The sequence below is a fragment of the Dermacentor variabilis genome, chromosome 9 (genome assembly GCF_050947875.1).
Source record: "Dermacentor variabilis isolate Ectoservices chromosome 9, ASM5094787v1, whole genome shotgun sequence".
NCBI classification, from domain to species: Eukaryota; Metazoa; Arthropoda; class Arachnida; order Ixodida; family Ixodidae; genus Dermacentor; species Dermacentor variabilis.
The window spans coordinates 141,647,933-141,675,140 of record NC_134576.1 but is presented as its reverse complement, the minus strand read 5'-3'; the positions used below and the strand labels follow the sequence as shown (position 1 = coordinate 141,675,140).

Sequence of the window (27,208 nt, the reverse complement as noted above, 5' to 3'; positions counted from 1 at the left end):
GCACTATATTCTGCTGTGCAAGAACATTATCCGTGAAAGCCTCTTGCCTTCACAAGTGCTTTTCGGCCAACCAGTGCACTGCCCCCCCCCCCCCACTGAAAGCAACATCCTTAATCCCATTGTTTCAGGGTACATACAACCTTCTGCACTGGCAAATAAACAATTACTCCAAACTACTGTGACCACTGTGGGCCACTTTGAAGAGACTGCACTCTATTCCAATGTTAATTGAAATGGCAATGCAAGCATAGCTGTGAGAAATTGAAGAGTGACAACAAGTCTTTTGCTTCTTTAATTTGTGCACTCTTCACTGTGATAGCAAGAAACCAGGCTGTGTTGCCACCATGCTCTGAGCTCAGCAGAGCTCGCAGTACTCCGTCCAGCCGTGGTTAGGTGGGCCAAGTGGAAGTACCCCCACCGAGCGGTCCTTGGATGCGGTGATCAAGTCTGCAGGACTTGGTCAAGGGAACAACTTTACATGAACAGGCAACGATAATATGCAATGTAGGCTACTGAGTGTGCAGAAGCAGATGAGAAAACTAGGGCAAAAAAATGAAACTTTTCTTGTAAGACAATACATCAGGCGAAATCAAATGTGTGAGCACCCAATTTCTGAATGGATCTAAGTGTACAGATGTACAGTGCAGTCCACTGTTATAGGGAACATTCAAATGTGCAGCTCACACTTTGCTGGTGGCCTAGCCTCAAGTGGCTGCGGAAGCAATGTCAGCACACTGCACAGGTATGTCATAAAAGGAGTCAGACTTGTCAACCACAAGTGGTGTGCTGCAAATCTAGGTGATTGCACTCTTAAGAGAAAGGAAAATCTGGACATGTGCCACACTCAAGTGTTCCCTTTAAAGGCAAATACTAAGTCGACGTCAACTGTTTAAATACCATTCCAGAAACTTCGCAATGCCTGTTTGTTGCCAAGAAAAGACTTAGTTTACATGAAAATTGCATCTGAAGGGTCCAAGTACCTTTTTTGAAATTCAAATCTCCCGCCACCTAACCAGGGGAGTGGTGATGTTGCATATGCCATCACCACCCTTTGCTGCTGTTGGTGAGTAAAACGGGGCCGGAGAGATGGCGGTATTGAGCAAAGACAGAGCAGTGGATTTGCTGCTGTAGCTGCTTGTTGGTCAATAGGCGTAGACCGTTTGGGCATGCTGCGACATCACATGGAAGTTGGATTCTGTGCTACTTGCAGTTCGTGCGAGTTTCGCGAGCCAGTAAAATTAGTGCAGCGCTACGCAATAATGAAACTACTGAAACGCAAAAGTGTGGGCGACAGAGTCAAGCAAAAAATGAAACCTTTTGACCGCACGCATCGTTGTCAAGGGTAATTTCAATGAGCTCTTTTTTCTAAAAGTGACATAGAACTGGACAAGTAGCATTTTATTTAATCTTATAATACAATACAAGGCATTTTTGCAATGAATAAATGGTTGCGTACTAGTGACAGAATTTAACTGAGGAGTGCTTTAATCATCGGGCAAACACTTGAATGTCCCGGGGGAGTCTCCAATCATGTCCTGCATTTACCTCAATTACTCGATTAGTAAGGCTCTGTTCGCGATAATATTGATGCTTTAGAGATTCTCAAGCACTAATCCATCACTTTAGCTCGATTTAATATTTGCCTTTAGTGTCCCTTTAACAGTGGACCCTTCTGCACATCGGCAATATTGGGCTTAGGCCTCAAGCATAAACTTGCATGGTGCCCAGACAACTCTACAGTAATTATCTTACAGTTGAACCTTGCAATAACAAAATCGGTTGTTGTTTTTGTAAATGAAAATGGCGGCGCCCACGCAAGTGTACTGTGGTAATATTTTACGCAATTTTAATGCAAAGCGATCTCATTAGAGCACATTTTGGAGCCTGCTAGCCTTACACGAGTAGGTAAAAAGTGGGGTTACATTCCAGCAAATTTTGTTGATGTGGGATTGTAGTACAGCGACATCTTGTTGTCGAGAGACACGAAATGCATTGAATCCGATAGGCATTCGCCGGGGATACAAAAATATTTTGTTGTCACGAGAATTTCGTAGTCGTGGGATTTCATTACACAGGTTTCGACTGTATTCCCATTAAGATCTTCCTTCAATGTGCAGTTAACAGTTCTTGGTGTAATCTATCCTTTCTATCTAATCTATTCGCACAAGTTGTACTCTGCTTACAGGGCTATATGTTTGCTGCGCAAGCAAAACCACCAGGTACAGTATCCATACACTGTCATTTTCGCATGCCGAGACTTGCATAAATAAGAGCATTAGCAGTGGTGGGAATGGTGAAGAGCTTTTTGGAATAAATTTTGTAGCATAAAAAATGTTGATTCGGAGCAGATCTTGTAGTAGTCAACAATAATGATTCTGATTGGTAGCCAGCCAGACACTATTCCTGCACATAAAAAATGGTTCTAGAGTAGAGTATCAACGCACATCATTGCAAATTGGGGGCGAGGAGTTACGGAGTCGCCATCTGTCAGAAGCACCTCCCTTGCGTAGTATGAGGGATCACGTGGCGCGCTCCCCATAGGTTTCACTTACAGCGCTCAATAAAAATATCACAAGGCAGCCGTCCTGGACATTTACGCAGGAACTCTCAAAACGAGGGAAGTTTTTGACTGCCAATATAATAATCTTGGGCAAACTGAAAGCACAGAATCGTTTACAGATGCTATCTCTTTACCGAATACGTACATTGAACGTCACTACGCGCAGTCGCCACGATGGAGTCTCCCGAACTGGCTTCTTGCCTGAAAGGTAGGCAATTAAATGCTGAAAGTAAACTATGTGAAATATGTTCTTACAGTGGGCTCTCTGTACAACCAAATGGGGCATAACCAGAATGAAGCCTCAATGAAGCGATCGCATGGGTTCGCAGCGACTGACAGCACATCTGCATGCATGTCCGCGCACAATGTTTTGCTTTCGTTGTAAGCGCGTTTTCGCACCTTGCCGTGAGCTTTAGGCCACACCATATGAGCATTTTACAGTACACTGGCAACCACTGTTATCAGAACGGTTCACCATTGTTATCAGAATGCTATCATTGTTATCAGAATGCAACCATTGTTATCAGAACGCTATCAGAATGGTTCAAAAATAATTTCATTATAGAAACTTCGACGCCCACGGCGACTGTGACGTGCCGTCACGACGATTCAATCTTTTTTTGTCTTCTAAATTCTTGGACATTTCAATATTATTTCTCAAGTTGCGTCGCACTATATGTTTATCGGTCTTCTCAGCATGCGATTTCCCTCTGCTTCTTTTTTGTAATCCAGTGCATCAATTCATAACACAACATGACCACATGCCATGCCTTTCTTTAATGTGCGTCTTACCGCTCCCTTTCCATTCCAGTGAACTTGTCAGTATCTAGCATCAACAAGTTCATAGACCAAACCGTCCTGACATTAGCCAGGCAGTGGGCGCGGGCAAGCGTCTCAGTGCGCATTTTCTGCTACTCACCAAACATCGCGCAGTCCCGGCGCCGTAACAGAAATGTCCCTCTCGTCTGTGCTTTCTGCATACCCGAGTTGTAGCTGGTGGCTGTCTGCCAGTTCTAAGTTTCGCCAGCCAAGCTTCACGCAGCTCCTTGCCCTGCGGCTACGTGTGAATAAGGCTGACAGAGGCTCCGACAGAATAAGGCTCCGTTGCGTACATTTGGCACTGTGGCACCGAGCAGTAGCCTACCATGCTGCACGCCTCCAAAGGCAGCCACTGCTTATTATAGTAGTTTCAGATGTTGTCAAGTTGACACCCAAGGTGGTAAAGCCTCACCACTTAATTAGAACCGCAGCGCAGGTGGGACTTTAAACTTTCGTTTTCAGCTTGCTTCGGCGCTTCCGAAGCAGCCGACACGGCCGCTGTGTTCATGTGATCCCTCATGCCACGTCATGCCAACGGTGGCGCCAGCTTTCCCAGTGGTGGAGCTCGCTGCCAATATTCTCGAGGGAGATCATCCACATTTGCAACCACTCACGAACAAATTAAGTTTGTCAGTAGCCATGATGAAGCTGATAGATGAAAACATGCACTTTACGTAAGCATGCAGAAAGTGTCTTGAAATCAGGCTTTCTATGTCCGGCTTGCCATATGATAACAGCCTGCAAAGCAGACATCCTGTCTGATCATCAAAGGATACAATCATCGTACAGTGACAGATCCATGTCTTGAATGTTCGCTTCGTGCCAGAGCACCTCGCCCAGGAACTTGTGTTGGTCAGGGTAGCGCCGATACCTGCACACAGCACACAAGTGAGAAGTGATCACTGGTGGTGTTGTCCCCTAAATGGGAGGGGGAATACCTGTTGTGTACACTGTATCTGTCCTGACCAAGATCAACACATTACCCATCCGATGGCAGAAGGGCAGCTACTAACACAGTCACCATTTCAGGCGGTCACCCGCCTCAAAATATTTACCAAGCCAAATGCTGCTCAGCTTTGGTGACCTGACAAGAGCTTGCATAATTAGCACAATTTGGCTGCACGTGACAATCTGGTGACACATACAAGAAGATTTGTAGAATCCATGCATGCACACTTCTTAAAGGCCAATTGTAAGGAAATTTTAGATGGCTTAAAAAGCCCAGTTTCAGACAGTGTAGATGTACAACAGTCTACACGCAAAATCTTGCTCTAAAATGAGTAGATATGCCATGAAAATTTAGCAAAAACAATTTTTTTTTCATGCTAGAAGTGAAATATAAAATGCCATTATGACCACTTGCCAGATATGTACAACAACACTGAACGATGAGAAAAGTCCAGCTCCTTGGCATGACCTCTGAGATTAGGGAGTGCCAGTGGGGTGCTGAAAATCTCCATGGCCATGATCTGGGATTTTTGTCATATCCGCTAACCACCAGGTGCACACGTCTACTTAGATGCTGTTTAAAGGCTTTTAATAAGAAAATTTTACAGTTACCAGCCCTGCAGCTTTGCCAAGGTTGCTTCAATATTATATACCACTCAATTATATGAAGTAATATTTGTTGGAAGGAAATGTTCATTACAAGTCTTGGTTCTCCTTTAATAAATGTTGCGTTAATGTTTCCTCAAACATAGTACTGCATGTAGATGAGGAAAATAGAACCATACAATTGAAGCTGATGCCCAATAAGTCCAGACCTTCTTGTCTTTCCTTCAAGCTTAACAACACACTGGTTCTGCTCACATGGGGACGCTTGACTCTAGCGCCCACTGATGTTTGTCTCCCTAGCACAGTTTTCTGATCTCGATGTACGGATTTCCCACATGGCACACACATGGTGGTAGGAGTCGGCACACAGCTACGATGAGAGACAGTGCAACATTTTCAATGCAAGTGCCACCCGACAGTGTGGATGTTGAGGTGCGAGAACTTGCTTCCTCTTCTGGCTGTGGGATGGCAGAATGCACAGACCGACGGCACGCTCATGCGCTTCCCTAGATCATCCTATGAAAAGCTTTCTGTTCGGCTTTGGGGCACTGCACCGAAGTGGGCAAACATTATTCCCTCAGTATCCTTGCTTGGTACGCCGAATGGCTGCAATTCCTCAAGCAGATGTTGATTGAGGAACTACAGTTAAACCTCGATATAATGAAGTCAGTAAAATCTGCAATTTGCATCGTCATATCAAAATTTCGTTGTATTGAAATTCGACCTTTTATGCAAATGAGTACAGTCACTGATCAATTTTCCTTACGCGGATAGGGGCCGCAGAATTTTCCAAATTATCAGGCAATTGAGAAAAGCAAATTTGAATCAGAAAACAATTCATTTTGATGAATTTGGGAGTTGGCGACGAATGATACGGTTTCATGCCGCGTATGTCGACAATATCTTCATGTTGGCGGTACAAAGGTCACGCCAAGAAACCACACAAGATCTCAACGTTTCAGGTTATGCATCATTTTCATGACGTTTGGTTCCCGTTCCGGTATTGAAAATGTCTATTCTTGCTAGCATGAAGCATCCACTCGTTTTTCAGACGTAATGTTTCGCACGGAGGCAACTCGGTATCTACGCTATCCGAAACAAATTTTTACACAGTCCAAATTTTGTTGCAGGCAGTTTGCTTTTAAACCGCCACCTCCCTAAATGTACTCGTACATCTGCTAGCCCTTGTTGATCCTGCCATTACAGTAGACTCCAAATAAATGAAACTTGCTTAAATGTATGTATCCTCGCCAGATAAATGGGATGAGGATACAAACTTTGGTTGGCCACCCATAGAAACAGTGTTAGCAAATTTCGATTAACTTTTTCCGTACTGTGCCTATTGGGCTTCATTAGCCTGCTAACAATGGTTTGAAATGCCACTTTCGGAACCTTCTGTCCTGCTCACAGAAACACTGCACCATTGGATGTGAAGGAGAACTATATTTTGGTTTTTAAAGCAGTTTGATTTTTTGCCGCCAGGTGGTAATTTCTGAACGTGCTCTGAAGTTTTGCGATCGTCAAAGTAGAAAGCAAAAATTGACACCTCAGGGAGTGGCTTGCGCACTTCGAAAGATCGCAGATTTCATGATTCCGCTGAATATGCACCTGATTTTATAGATGGATCAAGCAGCAGCAAGTCTGAGGATGCTGCCTTTTCGTCGGACTTTGACTCTAAGAACGATGACAACGCAAGCCAGCCCAGAACATTGGCAGCCCCAGCCAGGCACGCCCAACTGTAGCGCTTGCAGTTAAATCTTGTAGTAGAATGCCTGTTCAATGAAAAATTTAATTTTTTTTGGAGACTGTGCTTATAGACGGCTATACGTGTTGTACATCTCATAATTCTTGTTACATATTTACTTAGCAGACACAAGTGTGTTTTTACAAACTTTGTTCAATTTTATCCCACAATCTTGATTCTGGCAATTTATATCTTTTTTATGACATACATCTCGTTAATAAAACATTTATGCATGAAAAGTGCATTCATTCTGCTTCTTGGTTATGTATCATATCAGATATTGAGTGCAGTAGTTCCTTTAGAAAAAAAGAAATGTGTGCAACCTAAAAAAAAAACACCTATTTTCCCCATTGTAGAGAAAAGAGTTAAGCAGAACGCTTGGTTTTGCGAACTCCCGTTAAACAGAACTGGAACCGAAAGTGCACCTGCCTCATCAGCCGCCATACTTCACATGAACCAGCAGTACGTCAACAAGCATGTCAAACGGTGATGCCAAATATTCAAGAAAATCCAATCCATCAGTCAGTTGTGCTGTTGAAACATCAGCGGCTGCTCTGCAGCATTCACATTGCTTAGTTTTCACGTTCCTTTGTGCATCGCGAGGAAAAAAAAAATAGAGCGCGCATGAACAAGTACAACGTGCAAAGAGAGCTGTGATATTTCAAATACAGCACAATGCCGCCCTTTTCCACTGCAGTGAAACTAAAACACTTCATGCTATTGAAATAAAGCAAATTTTTTCGTGAATTTTGGGTCCTTCGCATAAAAAAAACTTCTGATAAATGGAACTTCACTTTCTGTCCCTCCGAGTTCCATTTAAGGGGGGACACGGATCGTGAAAACCGAAAATCCGCGAAAAGAAAAAAATCAATTTTTGGGAACTACTTGTTTCGAAATCTGTAATGCCTAATCTACACCACATCAAAATGATTTTCCCAAAAACGCACCCTACGTGTCCGAAAAAAATCATTTTGTCAGTGCGGACAACGAGAAACAACCCCAAAATCGCGCAGAAACACCAGAGTTCATGGAGCTATTTCTTCTCTTTCCCACCGCTGAGTACTGCCATCGCGGTATCGTTCGAAAGCTCAAAGTGCCACCTTTCAGTTTCCCACATCCTCGCTGGTGATGGCTGCATAGAAAAAGCACAAACGTAAAACATCCAGGGGCCAATCTGATGAAGCCCGCGATGCATGCGACCCTCCTATTGGCTCAGTGCACCAGTGCGATGAAAGGCGCCTTCTGATTGGCTGTTGCTATGGCAACTAAGCCTAGCAATCAAGCTCGTATGCTAGGCCTGGCAATAGGTCATTTCATTGTTCATCGTATCATGAACATAAGCGACAAATCGACCCTCTCTAAAAAAAAGTTTGAAACCCAACACGTGTCCACGAAAAGCAAAGCGCAAGCTGTCTCTACTTCCTACGGCAACAAGAAAGAGGAGGCGGTTATCCCAAGGTAAGCCTGTGGTATGTGGCATGTTTCGCGTCCAAGCCTTGGGGTGGCGCCACCATTGAAACAACAACAGCGTACTGCCGGCAGCGGTAATCGAAGCGGCAGCTAAGCCTTTATTATGTAAACTTTATTTACAACGTTTCAAAACAATATGTACACAAAAACATTTCTATCTGAAATTATAAACTTCTTGAAGCAAATTCAGCTTAAATGCTGAAAAGTTTTATATTGTGACTTCTCGAATGGGTAATTGCAAGAGAGAGAGCAGGCATTCTGGAGCAGATGACGAACAGTTGCGACAAAATTCACCCTTCTGAAACCTACGTGTTTCTGCTCAAATCAAGCTGCAGTTTATGAATGCTGTGAATGAAGTGGCATGACATCTTCAGCTACAGAAGTGGAGGAAATTTATCAACATACCAGCGTGCGACGGCTCTATGTGGTCGGATGTATTTCTTCATTCAGCGGCAGACAGCTTGCGTTCACTAGAAATATGTGGTGGGACTGTACATAGCACCTTATTGCAAATAAACAATTAAGCATGTTTACTCCAGTATATTTTCTGCAATGCTATTCACATGCTTTTTATTTCATGTAAACATAATGCTGTTACGATAAAGCTGTTTATTTGCAGCAAGTTGGTGTGACGAACGTTTTGATTTTGCTCAGCCTATGCAGCAACACCAACCTTCAAAGGTAAATGTACAAGCTGATTCTGAGTGCCAAATTATATATATATATATCTTATGTAAATGAGGTAAAATTAGGATAAACCTGGCCAAAGCAAGCAGGCAGCGCAACAGCAATAGCAGAAGCAGACAACGCTGGCGTCGGTCGTCTGCTGTGCAGTACTCCTCACAAGCGTCATTGTACTTTCTATACATATTTAACTTTCTAAGCAACTAGAAATTATTCAGACGTTACCTGTCATTTCTAAATTTAGACTGTAAGTGAATAGTTTAGTTTAGTTCAGTTTAGTTCAGTTTATTATTTTTTAAATAAAATGAATTGGTAAGAGACAATATACAGACGAGGGTCTCAAAGTCAAAGACTGCACCCTCAATATTCAAATATTCAATATTTCAATATTCAAATATTCAAAACACCATCTATTATTAGTAAGTAAACATTTTTCTGGTATCAGTGTAACTACCGTTAGAATCCAGGGGGCACTAGCGTCTCCTGTGAAAATCGGCCCCATTGGCCCTATGTGAATGTCATGGGCTTGCCCAAGGTTCAGACGAGCCGACAAGATCGCGCCGGAGATAAGTGACTTCATTGCACAATCTCATATCGCATCGGCAATAATGCAGCAGCGAAGCTAGCCATTTCCCTCTGTCCCCGCATGTAGGTTTACTTTGGAGACGATGTGCCAATGCCTGCTCCCGTGCCTCTCGCGCGTATTCGGGTTCGTGTTGACGCATTCCAGATTCTGTTACGAGCTATACTCGCGCCTAATGTCTACATCAGCAGAATAATTTTGCATGTTTAATTATATTGTAATTATTATTTCCTGTTTTGAAGCTTCAAATTTATATTTTCCCAGTTTGTTCTTGGTTATTTTTCCTCAAGTATAGCTTTCTTAATGTCTCAAATTTTGGGATCAGCACTGTGTTCCTTCTACTTATTCATTTCTTGTCACTCTTTTTTTTCCCTGAATGCAGGCGAGTCAGAGAGAGCACAAAAACTGTGACATAGTGTCTTAAGACACTTAAAGGGACCCTGAAACGATTTTGACAGTTTTCCACAAACATGCTGAGTTGTTTGAGTAGGTCCTTCTGATCATTTATTGATGCATCTAAGTGCTCCGCGTAAAGCATGCAATTTATTATAAGGTTTTAAAAATGCACATCGCTGCCGTTCGCAGCACACTGCTTGACAAAATTTTAAGCCGCCCCTACCCACATGATGTAAATAACCCAATTGACGTCAGTGGGGCGAGCTCTCCGGTTGGCTGCCCGGGGCGCGTGATTGATAATTTTTCAAAGTTTATGGTAAATAAATGAAGTTCGTAATAGTTGAAATGTTAGCTAATTTGTTTTTATAAAAAAGAAAGTAACGTAAAGAGAATGCACAAGAACAATTTGTCAGTACACTTAAGCACTTCCGGCACACAACAAGTGTCGCCTACTTGTGTTACAACGTGCTCCGTATTTGACAAGAGCTCCGCCGTCAGTATGGTATGGTATGAGGAACTTTATTTAGGTCCTGATCAGTCTGGGACTGATGCAAGCCGCTCCCACGTCGAGACAGAGGCCGAACCCCTCTGCCGTCACACGGGCCCTCGGCCGTCAGTGTCAGGCTGTCTTTTCGTGAGCACGATGCATCACCATTGTTGCGTTGTGGGCTGCAGACATAGCGACTGGAAATATGTCAAGTTGCAACATTGTGTCCCTCTGCAAGGCAGCAAATGAGCGCATCGGACAATCAGTATCCGATCAGCGCCAGGATTTGCGCTCATCCGGTGCAACCGCTCCTCAATCTCCGGGTCCATGACGCAAATGACCATCAACAGAACTAATGTAACCCACGATGCTTGAATAGCTCTCGCTGGTGATCGACGGCCAAGCGGCTAACTGAGAGGTTTCGTGTGGGCGGGGGCAGGCTCCAAAACAACCGGAAGTGGGACGATGTGACGTTGCATCGTGAAGCAGAACCAGTGAAGGTGGAGCTTAGCCCCGATCACTCGGCGAACGAGCTAAGGAGGGAAAGCATGGCTAGGGAGGAGGGTAACTTGTAATCGCTTGTAGCTCCCTTAATACATAACGCTTCACTTAAATTGTGGTGCGAATGTTCTGCTTAATCTGTATCCTACACACCTACAAAATTTGTCCGAACCATTTCAGGGGCCTTTTAAATATATTGAAATCCTGTAGAAATCACCAACAACAATTCACATTCTTAAAGCTGCAACCTTAGAATTTCATAACTTTGGCTAAAGTACAGATACAAACATCCAAGTACTAACTTGCAGTATTTGAACATCCAGGAACATACCCGCTTCATTTTAGCTATGTTGTTGCGCTACATTTTTTGCAAATCAAATCCAAAATTTTTGACACAAGAAGAGTTGTAACTGCCTTTTTTTTATTGACCTCAGAAAAAATCTAGTTGCATATTTATAAGCAGCACACAAGATTAGATGTGTCCTGAAAGTTTCATGTGTCTAGAGCGAGTATCAAAAATGGTTGTTCTGGATGCCATATCCCCTCATATTTAATGCAGTTTGTTTTTTGTACTTTTCTCAAAACACAAATTTTCGGGTTGATGTAATATTCAGGCCTCTTTATCTCAACACCAAGAACAGATAGAACTAAAATTCTTTTTGCAGAATGGAGCCTAATGCATACTCTTTGCAGTATAGCAAGCAAATGTTTTTGTTCTCACTTAGGAAATTATTTTGCTACAATTTCAGCCACATGGTTGCCATATTTTGCGGGCTTGTATTCAATGAGCTGTAATATATCTATTAAGGGTCAGATAAAAAATGTGCTTGCATTTTTCATTCCTTAATCTTTATGCTATCTAAACATGCCTTACAAATAATTCTTTATTGTGCAATTTATTTTTCAATGCGGCCTTAAACAATGGAAGTGAAATGTTAATTATCGTGTAAACTAATTGACCTACAACAAAACTAATTTACATATTTGAAATCAGCACAAAAAATCTTTATAAGGGTGGAAAGTTTCATTAACATTGATGAAAAAGAGGATGAACATTACAGTGTCCACCCTTAAGCGAAGTCTACTGTACTTTCGTCTATTCTAAACATCCAGCCACATTTACAGCAACAGTTTAATGGGTACAATATGGAAATGCCATCTCACCTCCTGACAATTCCACCGTTACAGGCAGTGTATAGCAGGCCTCCATTTGAGGTGTACCGCAGCTTCCACACGGAATTTTTGCCATGTTCGCACAGCCTCTCTTGGACTCCGATGTCTGGCACGTATCCCGATACTGTGTCGCCCCCTACCAGCAACACACCTGCATGACGCAACAATGGCAGAAGGCTGATGAAAAGCAGTCACGTTCATAGCTACAGCTCCGCAGGCTGCAGAGCAGTAAGCAGCAAAGTAAGTAGTAATAAATATAAGGTTAGGTAAATCAGATAGGGCAACATTATAAACACCTCCTTGGGGCCAGAAATTGGCCCTAACATCTTTGGTCCAAGTTGGTGTAGAGCATTATTTAAGCTTGGTCAGACTCCTGTATCACTTTTGACTGATTTCGCATCTGCTACAGTCACTATGAACCTGTGAAATGTATTTTCTCATTTTCTCAAAACAGCATTTTTGATGGTGTCACAGTTCTGGAGCGACGATGTCTCTGGTTCTACTTATCCCATTGCACTAATTATATTTTTGTCAGAGAGGTAGACAATTGGAGACTGCATTAGGCCTATAATATAAATAAATAATATTACAGAAATTTTTAAAAAGTAGTAATCTGTCCTGAGTGTTACTGTGGCTTTTTTTTTTTTTAAACATGTCATGCTCTCACTTGATATAAAATTAGCCTAGAATACTATTCTTGCTGTTTTAGACCCTTTGCTGGTTCCAGATCATTTTTTATGTCAATCTTTATTACACCGTACATATTTTAGTAAATAGCTCACCTCCAAAAAGTTGTGTAAAAAACAAATTTTTAAAAATTTCTAAAATGTTATTTACTCTGCAAGAAAACTAAATACATATTTTAAATGAGCACATAAATATACATAAATTCAGCAAGTTTCATCAAAATCTACCCAGAAATAAATAAATTTTGAAGTGCAGCGTCCTCCCTCAACAAGTGTACACGGCCAGATGATGATGATGATGACGATGTGTGGTGTTTTATGGCGCAAGAGCCAGGTTTGGCAAAGGAGCGGCATTACAAGTGGTAATGTTAACGATGTATTATGGATGACGTACACAATGAATTCCTCATGCTAGATGGGATATGGCTGTAAAAGGGCCTAAAAACTGTCGCTGTAAGTGGCATAAAATATATAGCTGCTAAAATAATGACGCTGACTGGGTAGTGATGTGGGGCTATGGAAATGGGCTTTCGTTAACAACATGATGCAACAAAACATAACAATGACACCAGAGCTCCAAGAGAGCCCTTGAATGCAGGCCTGTTAGTCATGTGCTAAAAGTTGCCTGGCCAAATAATTTTCAGGGTGTCTGTTTCGGCTAAGAAATCTAAAACTATTTGCAGATTAAAAAGCAGTTCATCGCTAAGAAAAAATGCAGGGTGAGGAGGTATATTTTCACGATATGCAGAAGGGAAATACTTTTTCCTCTTTGTTTCCATTGCAGGGCACTGAATAAGAACATGGAGGACTGTGAGACTATTGCCGGACTTAATACAAGTTGGAGGATCGCCCCCAGTCAAGAGATAAGAGTGAGTACCGTATGTGTGGCCTATCCTTAATTGGCAAAGAAGTACTTCCTTGTACCGTGCTGTTTTCCCATTTATCCAGTTCCCCAGTTTTGGCTATATGTGAAGCGTATTCATCGCTTGTGTATCCCACTCGCCTTGCCAATGACTCCTCAATTTACGGTGTAGAAAAGGCTTTAGGTCTGTGGCAGGGATGGAGATATTTCCATCTGCGTCGCTAAAAGTTACTGACCTAGAGCTTTCGTCAGCAGCTTTGTTGCCTTTTATACCTTTGTGACCAGGTACCCAGCATATGACAATCACTTGATTGCACATATATAAGGAGCACAACAGACTGTACAGCTCACTAAAAACTGAGTTCTTCTATTTTCTTGGACTAAGTAGGGCTCTGACTACACTTAATGAATCTGTAAACACAATAGCCCTAGCAAGGTTCGTGAGCCTTATGTTTTGAATAGCCGATAGTATAGCGTAGGCTTCTACTATAAAGATACTTGTGTGTGGATTTAGTATCCGTATAAGGCTTTTGTAGAGCCTCAAAAGGCATCTTCTGTCACTTCCCCAAGATGTACGGGACAAGAGCTTCAGTAAATTCATTGTCTTCGGACATCTCGCTCTCAGATACCCAAGGTGAGGGACAAATGTTAGTTACAAGTCTAAGATGATTCCTAAAAACTTATGTTCGTCATTGCCAGGGAAACTGCACTGTACAATATAATTTTATTTCACATGCAAACATAACAGGTTCGGAGGAAGATATAGATGGGCACAGCAGGCTTTTGTAGCTTTTCACAGCTATCCTGCTGCCACTCCCACTCCATAACTGAAACATGCTGCACCTAGAGATGAAGTTGTAATGACTGAAAGTACTGACGTGATCTGCAAGGTAACCCAAAAACACTTGATACAAAAAGAGTAGCACTAACTGCGGAAGCCATCTTCGGCTGCCGAACCATAAGCCTCTGGAGTAGCTGCCACCGAGTTCGCCCCGTGGCCCACTTCGAATCCGTGCAAGTACCGGCCGTCCAACGTGGTCACCTGGAAAAGGGGACAGTGGCAACATTTATTCCTTTGTTCACAATGCGAGCATGCCACTCTTCATGCCATTATGCTATGTGTACAACTGCATACGGCTACCAGACGGCAGCAACGGTTTGATGGTGGTTGATTGATACAACCAGATATGTTACAGGCATAGGTAGCGGTACAAGGTAGATAGAGAAGTTTTGATGAAGAGAAAGAAGATTAAGGAGATGTGTACAAAAATGCTAGAATGAAAAGCATGTATAGCATACCTGATTAACTCAAGAAGGCTAGGGGATCATTCAGCACCACCCCATGTCAAAGGTGATGCCAATAAATCATCATTTTCATGGTTTTCATGTTGCCCTATACAAAAAACTGCCAAGGAGCGAAAATTTCGTGTGCTTCTGTTAAGAACTTCCTTGAAGCAGCTACACAAAACTTCAGTGTTTGATGAGTAAAATGCAGACGACAGTAATTTAAGAAACACCGTTTCACTGTCTTATGTAGGCCATAGATGCAGACTGTGGTGTGCCCAAAGTTTCTGCAGTGCTTTAACACTGATTTTTAAAAACAAAATCGAATACAAATCACACCAAAGAGAACACAGATCAAACAGCAATGGTACCCAATTGAGTATGAACTGAATAGTGGTTTTAAATAACCTTTTTAGCGGGTTCTGAGCATGGTGCAAGCCTTTCTGATTTTTGTACAATTGTGCTAGTTGGTTCTGTGTCAAAAATTAAATTCTAGGGTTTTATGTGCCAAAACCACAATCTGATTATGAGGCACATCGCAGCAATGGACTCTGTATTAATTTTGACCACCTGAGGTTCTTTAACGTGGACCAAATGCACACTATTACATGGGTGTTTTTGCATTTCACTCCCACTGAAATAAAAGGAAGGTGCCATCAGCACTCACTGTTCCCCGGTGGTCTCCCTCCAAAGTATTGACTGAGCTCAATGCTGTTTACCATGGGTTCTATGTTCATGGTTAACCAGTTCTGATTTTCAGGGGCTGACATTTGTACAACTGTGCTCATTTTATGGCTCAACAATTTGCGATTCAGAGAGGAGATAATTCCTTATTTCGTTCAAGTCCGCTGGTCAATTGTTGCCACGTCAGTCTGTACTATTAAAATCTGTCTGAAATTGCGAATAGTAGCTGTTTGGCTTGAAGATCAAACGTAAGGGGGTCCTGAACCACTCCTCGGGCTTGGCAAAAAAACATAAGTCTGTGGACTGCATACACTGCTGTGAACATCTCAGCCAAATTTTGCTGTCATTAGCGGCGCATGGGGGTCACAAGCGGAGCGCGAAGACACCTTTCACTCAAACCATCTCTTTTCAACAGAAGCTTACTCCTCATTCCCTTTCGGATGCTTTATTTAGTAATAAAATGAATTCCCATATGCGGCTGCTCTTGACCAATAGCTGACGTAAATCAAGAAGGATGTTTGGATCAGTGCACTTCTTGCTACTCTTACTGTGTATATTTCTTGACGAAGTTCAATAAACAAGCTGAAGTAAGCAAAAATATGCTTTCAAATTTCAATAATAATTACGTACTTCCGTAAGAAGCTGACCATCGTTTACTCACACACGCTCGGCCGCAGCCGCTCACGTAGGAATTAAACTTTGGCCACCCTGCTTATCAGTGTCATAGTCGCCGGGTCTCACTAATTCGGCTAGTTCTGAATGGTCAACTAGTCTGAAACCGTGCAAAACTTAAGGACCACACACATGCTTGCCAGTCCGTACTCACTTCTGGCCAATACTGGTTAGGTGCCTTGCCAGACTAATTGATAGTGCTTCAAAAATGCATAAGTTGGATATGGCTACTATCCGTTGGTCAAGCTTGTGAAGAACAAAGCCAGTCTGCACAATGTAGCATAGTCAGACTGGCTATTAGTGCAAGCACACACACAAGCCCTGTTGTGCACAGAGCAAACACTGTACATATGCACCAAAGTTGCATGTAGCAGCAGTCTTCTACATAACGTAGATGCTGTGGCTGCCGCGATGTGCCACCATGATTGTACTGGCTAAGCGCACTGTGGCTCACTGAGGAGAAGTTCGTTTGGCTTAAGTTTGGCGCGTCGTAAGCACCAAAATCGGAAGTAGTGGCCTCTACGTTAACATCCAAAAGCCAATTTGAACTGCACGCCACGGTAACATTTAGAAGGCAGAGTGTTGTGGGCACACCCCGGTCTGCTGTAGCCTTTGCAGTGCAAGGTATTGAAGAAGAAACGGGAGCACAGCGAAGAGGGCATTTGATTGCCAATAACTCTGCTTCTGCTGAATGCATCGAAGCACTTCTTGCGGCAAAGTATTTTTCATCATCATCATCAGCCTGGTTACGCCCACTGCAGGGCAAAGGCCTCTCCCATACTTCTCCAACAACCCCGGTCATGTACTAATTGTGGCCATGCCGTCCCTGCAAACTTCTTAATCTCATCCGCCCACCTAACTTTCTGCCGCCCCCTGCTACGCTTCCCTTCCCTTGGGATCCAGTCCGTAACCCTTAATGACCATCGGTTATCTTCCCTCCTCATTACATGTCCTGCCCATGCCCATTTCCTTTTCTTGATTTCAACTAAGATGTCATTAACTCTGCTCTTTTCTTATCCCTTAACGTTACACCTATCATTCTTCTTTCCATAGCTCGTTGTGTCGTCCTCAATTTGAGTAGAACCCTTTTAGTAAGCCTCCAGGTTTCTGCCCCGTAGGTGAGTACTGGTAAGACACAGCTATTATATACTTTGTGTTCATAGGAGGTTGTGGCCAAGTACTGCACCAGGGTGGCCAATCCTGCTCTGGTGAGGGAGTGCGTTACCGGTTCTGGTCACCGGGATCAGGCCACACTCCAGGCCTGTTTGTGCAATTTTATCAACACGCGGACTTTTTTTTTTTTAATCCGGTGGAAAATTGCCGGCACCGGGATTCGAACCACGGACCTCTTGCACGCGAGGCGGGTGTTCTACCTCTACGCCACCGCTGCACGTAAAGTATTTTTGAAATAGTCTATTTTGACTTCAAGTGCATTTCTCCCCTTCAATAAAAAGCGGTTCATGGCTTCTTTAATAGCAAGATATCTACTTTTTAATTCAAAATTTTTTTCCGTACATATGCCCCTGCTGGATGTAATTACCTGTTGTTGAGAGTTGCGCATTAGAAGAATGCTGGAGCGCTTTTTTAACAAGCTAAGAAAACAATCACAATCTGTAGACAATGTTACCATAAACATGCGACCAAAATTATTCTGCCACATGTAGCAGAGAGATCCTACAGTCTCTTAATACTACAGATAACTTTCTTTCTCCTTGGGCTTTTCAGCGTACTCCCTTTTTGACACTGTTAATGATATAACCAGCGTGACAGCTTGTAGGTGCCAGCCAATGGGCAATTTTTTACGACCGTGAATTACTCCTGAGCGAAAGCATTGCCGTTAGTGCCACACTAGCCCAGAGAAAACATTGTGTTGAGGGGGACTGGAGAAAATAATTATTGCACTCTTTATGTGTCCTTTCTTATCAGGACTTTTTCAAAAATTTCCATGAAATATATTTCTTGGAAGGAATTGCATTCACTCCAGTGCATTTGGAGCTTTGAAGAAAAGGTGTTGCAGGGACCCTTTGAAAGCAACAGCCATATGCTCGGCTCACCTTGCAGACACCATCAGCAGAGAGCGACAGCACTGTGCTCTGGTGACTACGCACAAACGGCCAGCTACTGTGCAGGAACAGCAGGTCCCGGATGGCATTATCGTGCAGCTGCAAGCCAAGCAGTAGTTATCTGTTAGACCCCCCTCCCCCTTTTTTAAGGAGTGGGGAGACCCAAAATATTCCTTGTATTTGCACTGTGTAATGTATCTATTATTTTTGGTGTCATTCCAGCTTTATTGTCACAATGTGATGATGTGATTAGTTATTGTCACATTGTGATAATACTACATCAGATGTCAGTATCAATAATATAGATATCATTCTTATGATATCTTTCCATCTACATGTGTTATCACAATATGACCATTTAGATAAACAAAAGAATAAAGAAGGACTTACATCATACACAAAGTCAAGTGGCAGTGGCATTCGAAGATCAAACAGAGTCAGCCCCTGCACAGAAAGAAGTGCGAGTCATAATAGGCACAGCATTATGGATATTAGCTTTTTCAATCCACTGGTAGTAACTTGCCAAACTGTTAGCCGATTTTTACAGTCTTTCAGCACTCTAAAAATCTTCTATTCCTCATCTACTCTTCTGGTCAAATCTTGTACTCCTTATTGTCCGACCTAAAGGAACCGTGAAAAACAGTTAGGACATCAACTAACCTAAATAAATTAAAATGTATGTAACATACAATGAAGGAGGAACAAAAATGAAGCAACTTCTCTTGATCCTAAGATTCTGTTCCTATGCCACGTCACTCTCTATTCTGCTGTCAATGTAGCAGGAGAACTAGCGAGAGAATGAACTAGATCAACAGCAAGGCCTTTTTGCACGACAAGCTGTGAGGCATGGTTTGTAATGCTCCTCCATCAGACCAACAACAATATGGATCTCATCTGCACCTTTCCGTTGGCCGAGCTGCAGACGGCCATGTTGGGGCAGATTGGGTCAGCGGCCAGGCTTGCCCTGTCCTTCGTGTCATAGGCACCTGTGAGAGAACAGTGGTAGTGTCAGCTGCACTGATCTATGTCTGTTTAATCACTTACAGTCGAACATCAAATAACAAATTATAGGATATAACAAAGTAAATCTAGAATGTTAATTGGCAATATTAGCATGTAGTAAACATATGCTAATAACAATATTGGATATAATGAAGGTATTTTCATGTACAACCCTCCAACACTGACACAACCAAAACATGCCACAAGTGGGGTCTACACACAGCTTTCTACCCTTCTCTTTTATCACATATGGAAGAAAGAAAGAAAGAAAATCAATGGATGCACAATTCAAAATCATTTCAATTCATTTATGTTTTCCTTGATTCCGGGGAACATTGCATTCTTTTGTTGCTCAAGTCATATGATAGTATTGCAGCATTTATGAATTACAGAAGACCTTTAATATGTGCTGCAGTTGAAGGAAGGCAGTATGGCTTGTGGTCTGTGTTGCAGAAATTACTGGGAAGAAGTACCAGTTCAAAAATACAAATGTATGGACCTTAGCAAGTCTGGAGCAAACATCTCCCCATATATCCAGACACATCAATTGGCCAACAGTATAGGCATACGCCAATTGTCACTTCAATTGTGGGCAAAATAAACTAATCACAAGTCTTAAGGCCCACAAAATTCCACCATTTCAAGCACAATAAGAAAGGAGGTTGTGAAAAACTTATGCACAGAAGGCAAGACAAATTAACAATTGACATTCACTTTAGCATACGCCAAAGAGGGTGAAGAAGAAAGCCTGCGTGCTCAAAAGACATTCATTTAAATTACCTGACATTCTCATTTGAATGTGCTGTTTCTTATTGCTTTCTCCCACCAAAGGTTGTGGGTTTGGTTGCCTTAACTGATGCTACCTTAATTAACTGTGCCTTAATTTGCCTTAATACCAAAAGTCATGGGTTTGACTCCCCCCAAAGGTTGTGGGTTCGAGTGCCTGAATTTACTCTATCCTAATCAACTTTGCCTTTATTTTTTCATGATGAGTGGCATCGAAGCCAGCTGTGAAAGACGATGACGATGAACACAAGAGCAGTGGCACGAGCACCAGGTGCAGTATAGGGACGCTGGCACCATGAGTGGCATTGCAGCCAGCTGTGGAAGATGACGACGACAAATGCACAAGCAGTGGCACGCGCGCGTGTCTGCATGAGGTGAGCTCACGACTTTCTGTACCGCACGCTGTATTTTCAAGGTCACAGTCTGATGAGGCATTTAAGGCTTTCACCTTAAAAAACCTTTTCAATCAGCAGCTCTTTGCAGCAGGATCTGCAATTTTGAGTACTTTTTCTTTAGTACAGGCAAATGTGATAACAATGCACTCAAGCAAAGTTCTATCTTGTTGCTCAAAGGTATAGGTGGCCTTTCAGTCAGCTGATTTGAGCAGATTGGCATGCAGGTTACCTAAGGATCGCTGTGGAGAGAGAGAGAAAAGCATCTTTAATAAGCATAAGGATGGCTTGATTTGCAGGAGTGGTTCCCTCTTCACAGGAATCCATGCGCCGTCTTGGCTGCAACAGCGCTTTCAACCTAAATCTGGTCAGAGAGACGGGAGCTAGACAGCAGCGCCTCCCACTGCTTTTAGGGGGGGGGGGGGTAAGGGGTAGAGGAGGCAAGTTTGGATTTTGTTTGCAATCCATTACAATGTGCTGGAGTGTTCCTAGCTGTTCGCAGTATTTACACTGTTCGTCATATTAAGCAGGGAACATGAGATGAAGCCTCCTTGGGTACGAAAATGCGTTGATTTGCAACAATCTGAGTGTGGTCTCTTTCGTCTTTGTGAGCCGTCGATGCGGTGGTGGGAGTGCTCTGCGGTTGAGTGATTCCTTGATATGTTGTCAGTCTAGTGAGCTCTAGCTTTAAGAACTGGTTTGATTGGAGTACTCTGACATAGTGCTGTGACAGCTGTTAGCATCCCACAGACACTGCATTGCTTACATGTAGCTTTGAATGCAAAAGGAGCACCACTCAAACTGAAGCAAAATCTGTTAGTAGGTGCCTGCATTATGTAGTCTCGCTGTGCTTTACACATCTGAAGAAAGTTCCACCTGATTATGCACATACTGCGAGAAGCTTGCAGACAAATGGCCTGCCATGAGACGGTCGAGACCACTAATGCTGAAGCTCCATGGTATGGTGAAAAAATGGTTTGATAGAAACCATTTATATGCAGTTGTGCAGGCTACAAATGACGCTCTAGCCTTATGTCTATAATGTTACAAGTGGCTTACAATAGCTTAGCAATGGATGTCATTCAAAATGAGCCTGCAAAAGGCTGCTTGAAGAAGGAAAGAAATGAATACTGCTGCCCCTCACCCCATTAAAGGTAGGTACTCACAATTGTCATAGGTCATAACTTGCTCCCCACGCTCCACATCTATCACAGCCAATCTCCTGGCTGTGGTCGCAGCAAGAATCTGCACAGCAGAAAAGTCGCAACAATAATGACCACATTTTGTAAGCATCTCTTCAAACTGCTTTTCATGTTTTTAGGCCTGGTGATGCTGCTACACAAGTTGCCAAGATAAATAGTAAATGCGATTTAAGCGGGTCATTTTGCTTGGAAATAGGGAATATATTCTAACATCGCTATGCCATTGATTAATGGTGGTCTAAGGGGATGTCTCAGGCAAGAGCCAATGTTTTGACAAGGAGACTTGTCTTTGTCAGGGCATGACCAAGACGGGTCTTTTCTTTTTTTTTTCAATGTAGGCGCCAGCCATGCCTTGTTTGGCTAGTATTTTTCACTTGAACCCATCGTCTTCCTGTGATACTACGTCTTGTTTGGATAACCCTGACAGCCCAAAATTAAACACAAATAGTTAATGTGCCACTACTTCCAAAAGCCTTGTCATACAATCATTTTTTATCACTTACAGTACCTTCAGTAAGAATTGATCAACCAAGATTAGTTTTCACGACACTCAAAGTACCTATGTATAAAGAGGCTTCTAAAAATATGAAGGCGTCAATACATAATATGCTAAGTGTGCTCGGGCTCTTATAGTCAATGCTGCTTCCAACTAATATAGGAAGACAAAACCAATGCACTGCCTTGTCTACTGCCATGCTAGGCAATTACTGCCAGCCTACTACAAGTAACAATCACAAGCATATTCAGCTGCTTTGGGAATTGTGACTGTTTGTGTTACAGAATGATGAAAGAATTGTGTTGCTTAGGGTACACATGGTGGTCTGGTAATGGTTCAGCAAACCTATCACCTTGTTCAAACTTTTATATGTAATACAATCAGCCTGTGAACTAATACAGTGGCTGCTAATAGCAGTAAGCTGGACATTTAATGTTAAAAGCATACGTAAGCCTCATGGCAACTACACAAACTAGTTACTGAATGCATATGATTTAGTCTGTGAGAGGACCCTGGGCACAAACCTTCAGTCCAACTAGAGTGATAGACAGTGGTTTTAAGAACTGCTTGGCATTTTTTATGTACCAAAAGAAGACTTAAGTCACCGAGAAAGTCATATACGAAGGCAGTACATCTTAAAAAGCAAGCCACCTGTAAAAAAATATGGATATACATCATTCATTGTCAATGCAGCAGCATATAATATACAATTCATGCTTTGCATCTGCAATCTCAGCACTACCAGGTGCTGTTAATTTAAGTGAGCAAGATCTCCACATAGAGAGGGTGCTACATTACAACAAATAAAGCTATAAAGAGCGATATGAAAAGGTACTATCACCAAGTTATTCTGACGGGACATTCAAATAATATTGTCCAAATTGTGTTTTCCTTCATGTTCAATTGCAATAGAATTATCTTTATCACTGTCAGTGGTAGACCACTGTTCACCAATTGCAAACTGGACAAATATCACAGGGATCTGGTTCCGTATTTCCACAATGCTGTCGCAAATCCCACTACAAATTATGTAATATCCTCACTTACGAAGTATTTGTTCTCATTAGAAATGGTACAGTAGATATTTGGGAGCACTGACTTATAAATTCACATTCACTTAGATTATCTATCAACTTAGATTTATGAAATGTTTCCTTCCGTAAGGCTCTGCCATGAAGACGTGCACAACATACAAATATGTTAAAATTCAATGGTTTCTCTGAGCACAAGATAACAGCATGAAATCACTTCACTTACACGTGAGCCATCACTGGTGAAACGAACTGCATTGATGTTGCGTGTCATTCCCATGGATGCTATCTGGATGTCACAAAGGTAAATTACATAAAATACATGCTCTACCATCTTAATTTTACATTACATTCGTAACATATATAAAAGTATGGACTAATATATGCTAAAGCTGTAACCTAAACAACCTCATGCAAGATTAATTTCCAAGCCAAATTAATCCTTCATTTTAACAGTTCAGGGCATTACCTTGCCACAACATAAGCATTTCCTTCTCATTCAGACAAATATTCTAGATCAACTTTAAATAGCATGAAATGCCAAAATAAATCACAGACTACACTAAATAATCAAATACACACTGTGGACAAATAGTTATGTTATTAAAAAATGTGCATCAAATAGAGTCAGCTACAGCAGTATTGTATGATCCAGGATATAAGTGGAATACAGCAATGACTATTAAATGGGATAATTTCCACATTCATAACGAACCATAGTACTTCTAATCTGAGGCTGAATTTAGTTAAGACAAAGAGAATGGAGTGGAAGAAGGTACGGCTGTCGGAAATTGATACTCGCCTGGTAACACATGAGCAGCTCCATATGCTGTGCTGTGTACAGATTGACCTTTCCATCATAGGCACCCGAGCAGAACAAGTACCTGTCCTGTATCAGCAGTGAGAAAGATTTAATGGAACAGATCCTATAAGTATGCAGTGAAGACAGTATCAAGCAGTGCATAACGCCTGGAAGGAGTGTTCCAAGCGGAATATAAAACATTTGAATCTTATAAGACTTAAATGTTCTCTTTAAGATCAAAATAATGTACTTGCTTTTAATTATTTTGTTCCCTCGCCATCAACTAAAGCAAGTTCCCTAGTGAAAACGAAAACATGACATCTCAAAAAACGAAGTAATCGTAATGACTCAGTTAGGCAGGCATACTACTGCATGAGAATATATATTCATGTTTACATTTCTGAATATTTTCCCTTAATTGCTGCTTATTTCTCGGGAAACGCAAGTATGAAAGTAGTGGTGAAATTTCAAAGCCGTCTGCCACCATCATTTTGCCTTGCAAACACCGTTGCGCGAACGATCACGAAAAAAGAAAGGAAAAGAAAGAACAAGCGAATGAGTGAAAGGGGGAGGGCATGCTAACAAGTGGGTAGTACCAATTTGACGGCAAAACGCGGCCGCATTGTAGCAGTTTTCCCCCTCATATTTTCTACCAGCGGGAGTGCGTCTATGGGGGCACCATTCTCACTTTACAGAAACAATATATATATATATTACGGGTTGGAGAAACATAGCGCGCGTCCGAAGAAACAAAAGCACCTTAAGTCACTCGTCAATGCTACTCAATTATGCAAGAGCGGTAGACACATTGGGCCCAGTTTTATAAACCAACTAAACGTTGGCATGTTGTTGAATACGCATCGCTGTGAAAGGTACTGTACGTGTCAGTTCCTCAAACAGCTGACCCAGCAATCAAGGCGTACTTGCAGGAAACTTGAGTTACGCACAGCAACGCTAGCATTAACTTACCCGGGGGCTGAACGAGACTCCGCGTACGCTACCTTGGTGGTACCGCAGAAAAACGGGGGAACCCTCCTTTTGCATTGCTGTTCGCCGTGTTAGCGTAGGGGCCCGAGGCCCTTACGTGATGAGACACAACAGCAGCTGACGAAAGCCTGCGCGCTCCGTTACAGTCATCTCGATTCGGCCCGAACTGCGAGCACACACATCTTCCTTGCACCCGGCCCCAACCAGTCCAGCACAAAGTCGTGGACTCAGCTGCACAGACGCTAGAGCAGCGGAGTAAACGCCTGCGCCATACGGGTTTCATTGCGCCAGCGTCCATCAAGGACTCGTAACCAAAGCGTCGAAGCCATCCTCCTCAGCTGCTTGGCGATGAACCGTGCGCTCAGCGACACAGCGATTTGACACTTCAAGTGACACACTTCGGGTGGCACGCTGTTCAACACATGGCGACGAGTCGAAAGCGATCAAGCGTCTTTGATCTGCGCAAAATGCACGACTGCTCGCTCTTCCTGCGACACAAATCACACACAGCAGAAGACATAGCGAAGCGAAGCGCACAACGCAGTGTTTATGGCAATGGAGCTGCCAAATGCGTTCCGAAACCGAAACGCCAACTGCGTTCTCTAAGACGATCGTGCATTCTACACTCTCTTGCTAGACAACGATAAACGTCATCTGTTTTGCCCGCATTTCCTTTCTTTAACGCAGCGATCCCGGTGCTTCCCAGTAACCATAGAGTTTCGTAACGAACGGCATGCGGGTTATTAGCATGACATAGCATTCCCGGCAGGAAAGTAGAGGGCGCGGCGTTTTCAAGAAAGGAAACGCAAGCAAGGCGGATGACGATTATCGCTGTGTGGCAGATATACACCCGAAAGGGTGTGCCTTTGTCTAAGAGTGTAGATGTTGTGCACACACCGACAGGCATCAAGAGCACGTGCTAATCCTGATCCAATCAACGGCAATGTTGCCACGAAAACTCTATAGCATGTAGATAAAGGTCCGTGCTGATCATGGGTGCTGATCATACGGCTACTATTGCTGATGAATTATTTTAATTGAGGAGGGAGTTCTTCGTTACTTCCAAAGTCTCGCATCATCCCAAAGATGGTATTCCGTCATTTCAAGGTGTCTATACTAAATATTTGAAGGTTTCTCATGACCTCCCACCCCCTCCCTTTTCTTTCTTCTTGAGAGACGACAAGAGCGCGGTACTCGTCTATCCAGAATTTATTCCGTCACACCGGCAATTCCCAGCATCAAATACTGATAGTTATAATTGAAGGGATGCTAAAAACCAACAGTAATGTAGCTTATGCTAATTATTTATTGTATTATAACATTACTTTCATTAATATAGCGCAGAAATTCTGGGCTGCTGAAAATGAAGGCCAAACTTTCCTCTTGAATTTCGCACCCAGACGTTAGCGCCAGTACGTCTGTGTGACATCACGAATTTCAAAGCATTTGCTATGTGGACTCCTTGGCTCTTTTAGAATACAATGCGGTCCTTGTTTACTGAAAGATAACTAGCTCCAGCCTGGCGCTTTAGTCACGGCAAGCAGTACGTCTGTGTGACATCACGTATTTCAAGGCATTTGCTATATGGACTCCTTGGCTCTTTTAGAATACAATGCGGTCCTTGTTTACTGAAAGATAACTAGCTCCAGCCTGGCGCTTTAGTCACGGCAAGCTGGTGCGGAAACTTCAGGGCGGCGTCGCCACCCGCGCCTTTCATGAAATATTACACGTTTGAAAACAACGACAGCTCACAGGAAAAGAAACCTGACCACTATTGTTACATTTCCTTATCATATTTATAGCTGTGTAGAGATGATTTTGTTTTAATGCGATTAGCATTCTAGAGGAGCAGCACTTAATTTGCAGTGTTTTACCTAACTTGAGCCAAACTTTGAAAATATGCAAATGCAACGTCATGATGATGACCTAACTTGAGCCAAACTTTGAAAATATGCAAATGCAACGTAGCTGAACCGAACCAAGGTAATGTTAATTGTTTGCCGTCGCTTGGAGATACTCATATTAGATTTTGCATATTGCCTAATTAGATAATTAGTCGTAAATAATTATTCAACTTCTGCATTATTATGATTACATGAAAAGTGTCAATGAGAAAAATGTAGAGCGATATGAAAAGCACCAGCTGATACAGCTTTCTGTTGCTCAATACGTGCTACATGAAGTGTTTTCCGGAGCGTGAAAGAAGCCAGCGAATACACGCAAAATTGCCGCGCGACTGGCCACTCGAGGCACTTTACGTGCATTCGCAGATTTCTTTCACACTCGGA

The 27,208-nt window shown here is 42.6% G+C and overlaps 1 protein-coding gene across 4 annotated transcripts; it reads right to left on the bottom strand.

Moving 5' to 3' along the window:
* Positions 1 to 274: 274 nt before the first annotated feature.
* LOC142557704 (uncharacterized) lies at positions 275 to 25,468 on the bottom strand. 4 transcript variants are annotated; one of them, XM_075669741.1, is made up of 12 exons: positions 24,903 to 25,468; positions 23,934 to 24,020; positions 23,358 to 23,420; positions 21,569 to 21,647; positions 19,123 to 19,208; positions 18,613 to 18,666; positions 18,214 to 18,321; positions 14,450 to 14,561; positions 11,963 to 12,122; positions 6,542 to 6,705; positions 4,156 to 4,250; positions 275 to 447 (listed from the first exon to the last, which is right to left on the bottom strand). In XM_075669741.1, the coding sequence occupies exons 1-12, from the start codon at positions 24,975 to 24,977 to the stop codon at positions 442 to 444; spliced, it is 1,089 nt and encodes a 362-aa protein (XP_075525856.1). In that variant the 5' UTR covers positions 24,978 to 25,468; the 3' UTR covers positions 275 to 441. The 4 variants fall into 4 exon arrangements, 3 of the variants coding, with proteins under 3 accessions (XP_075525856.1, XP_075525857.1, XP_075525858.1); XR_012822815.1 differs by lacking the exon at positions 6,542 to 6,705 and adding an exon at positions 8,553 to 8,617 and having other exon boundaries at positions 432 to 447; positions 24,903 to 25,467; XM_075669742.1 differs by lacking the exon at positions 6,542 to 6,705 and having other exon boundaries at positions 24,903 to 25,465.
* Between the last annotated feature and the right edge of the window lie 1,740 nt (positions 25,469 to 27,208).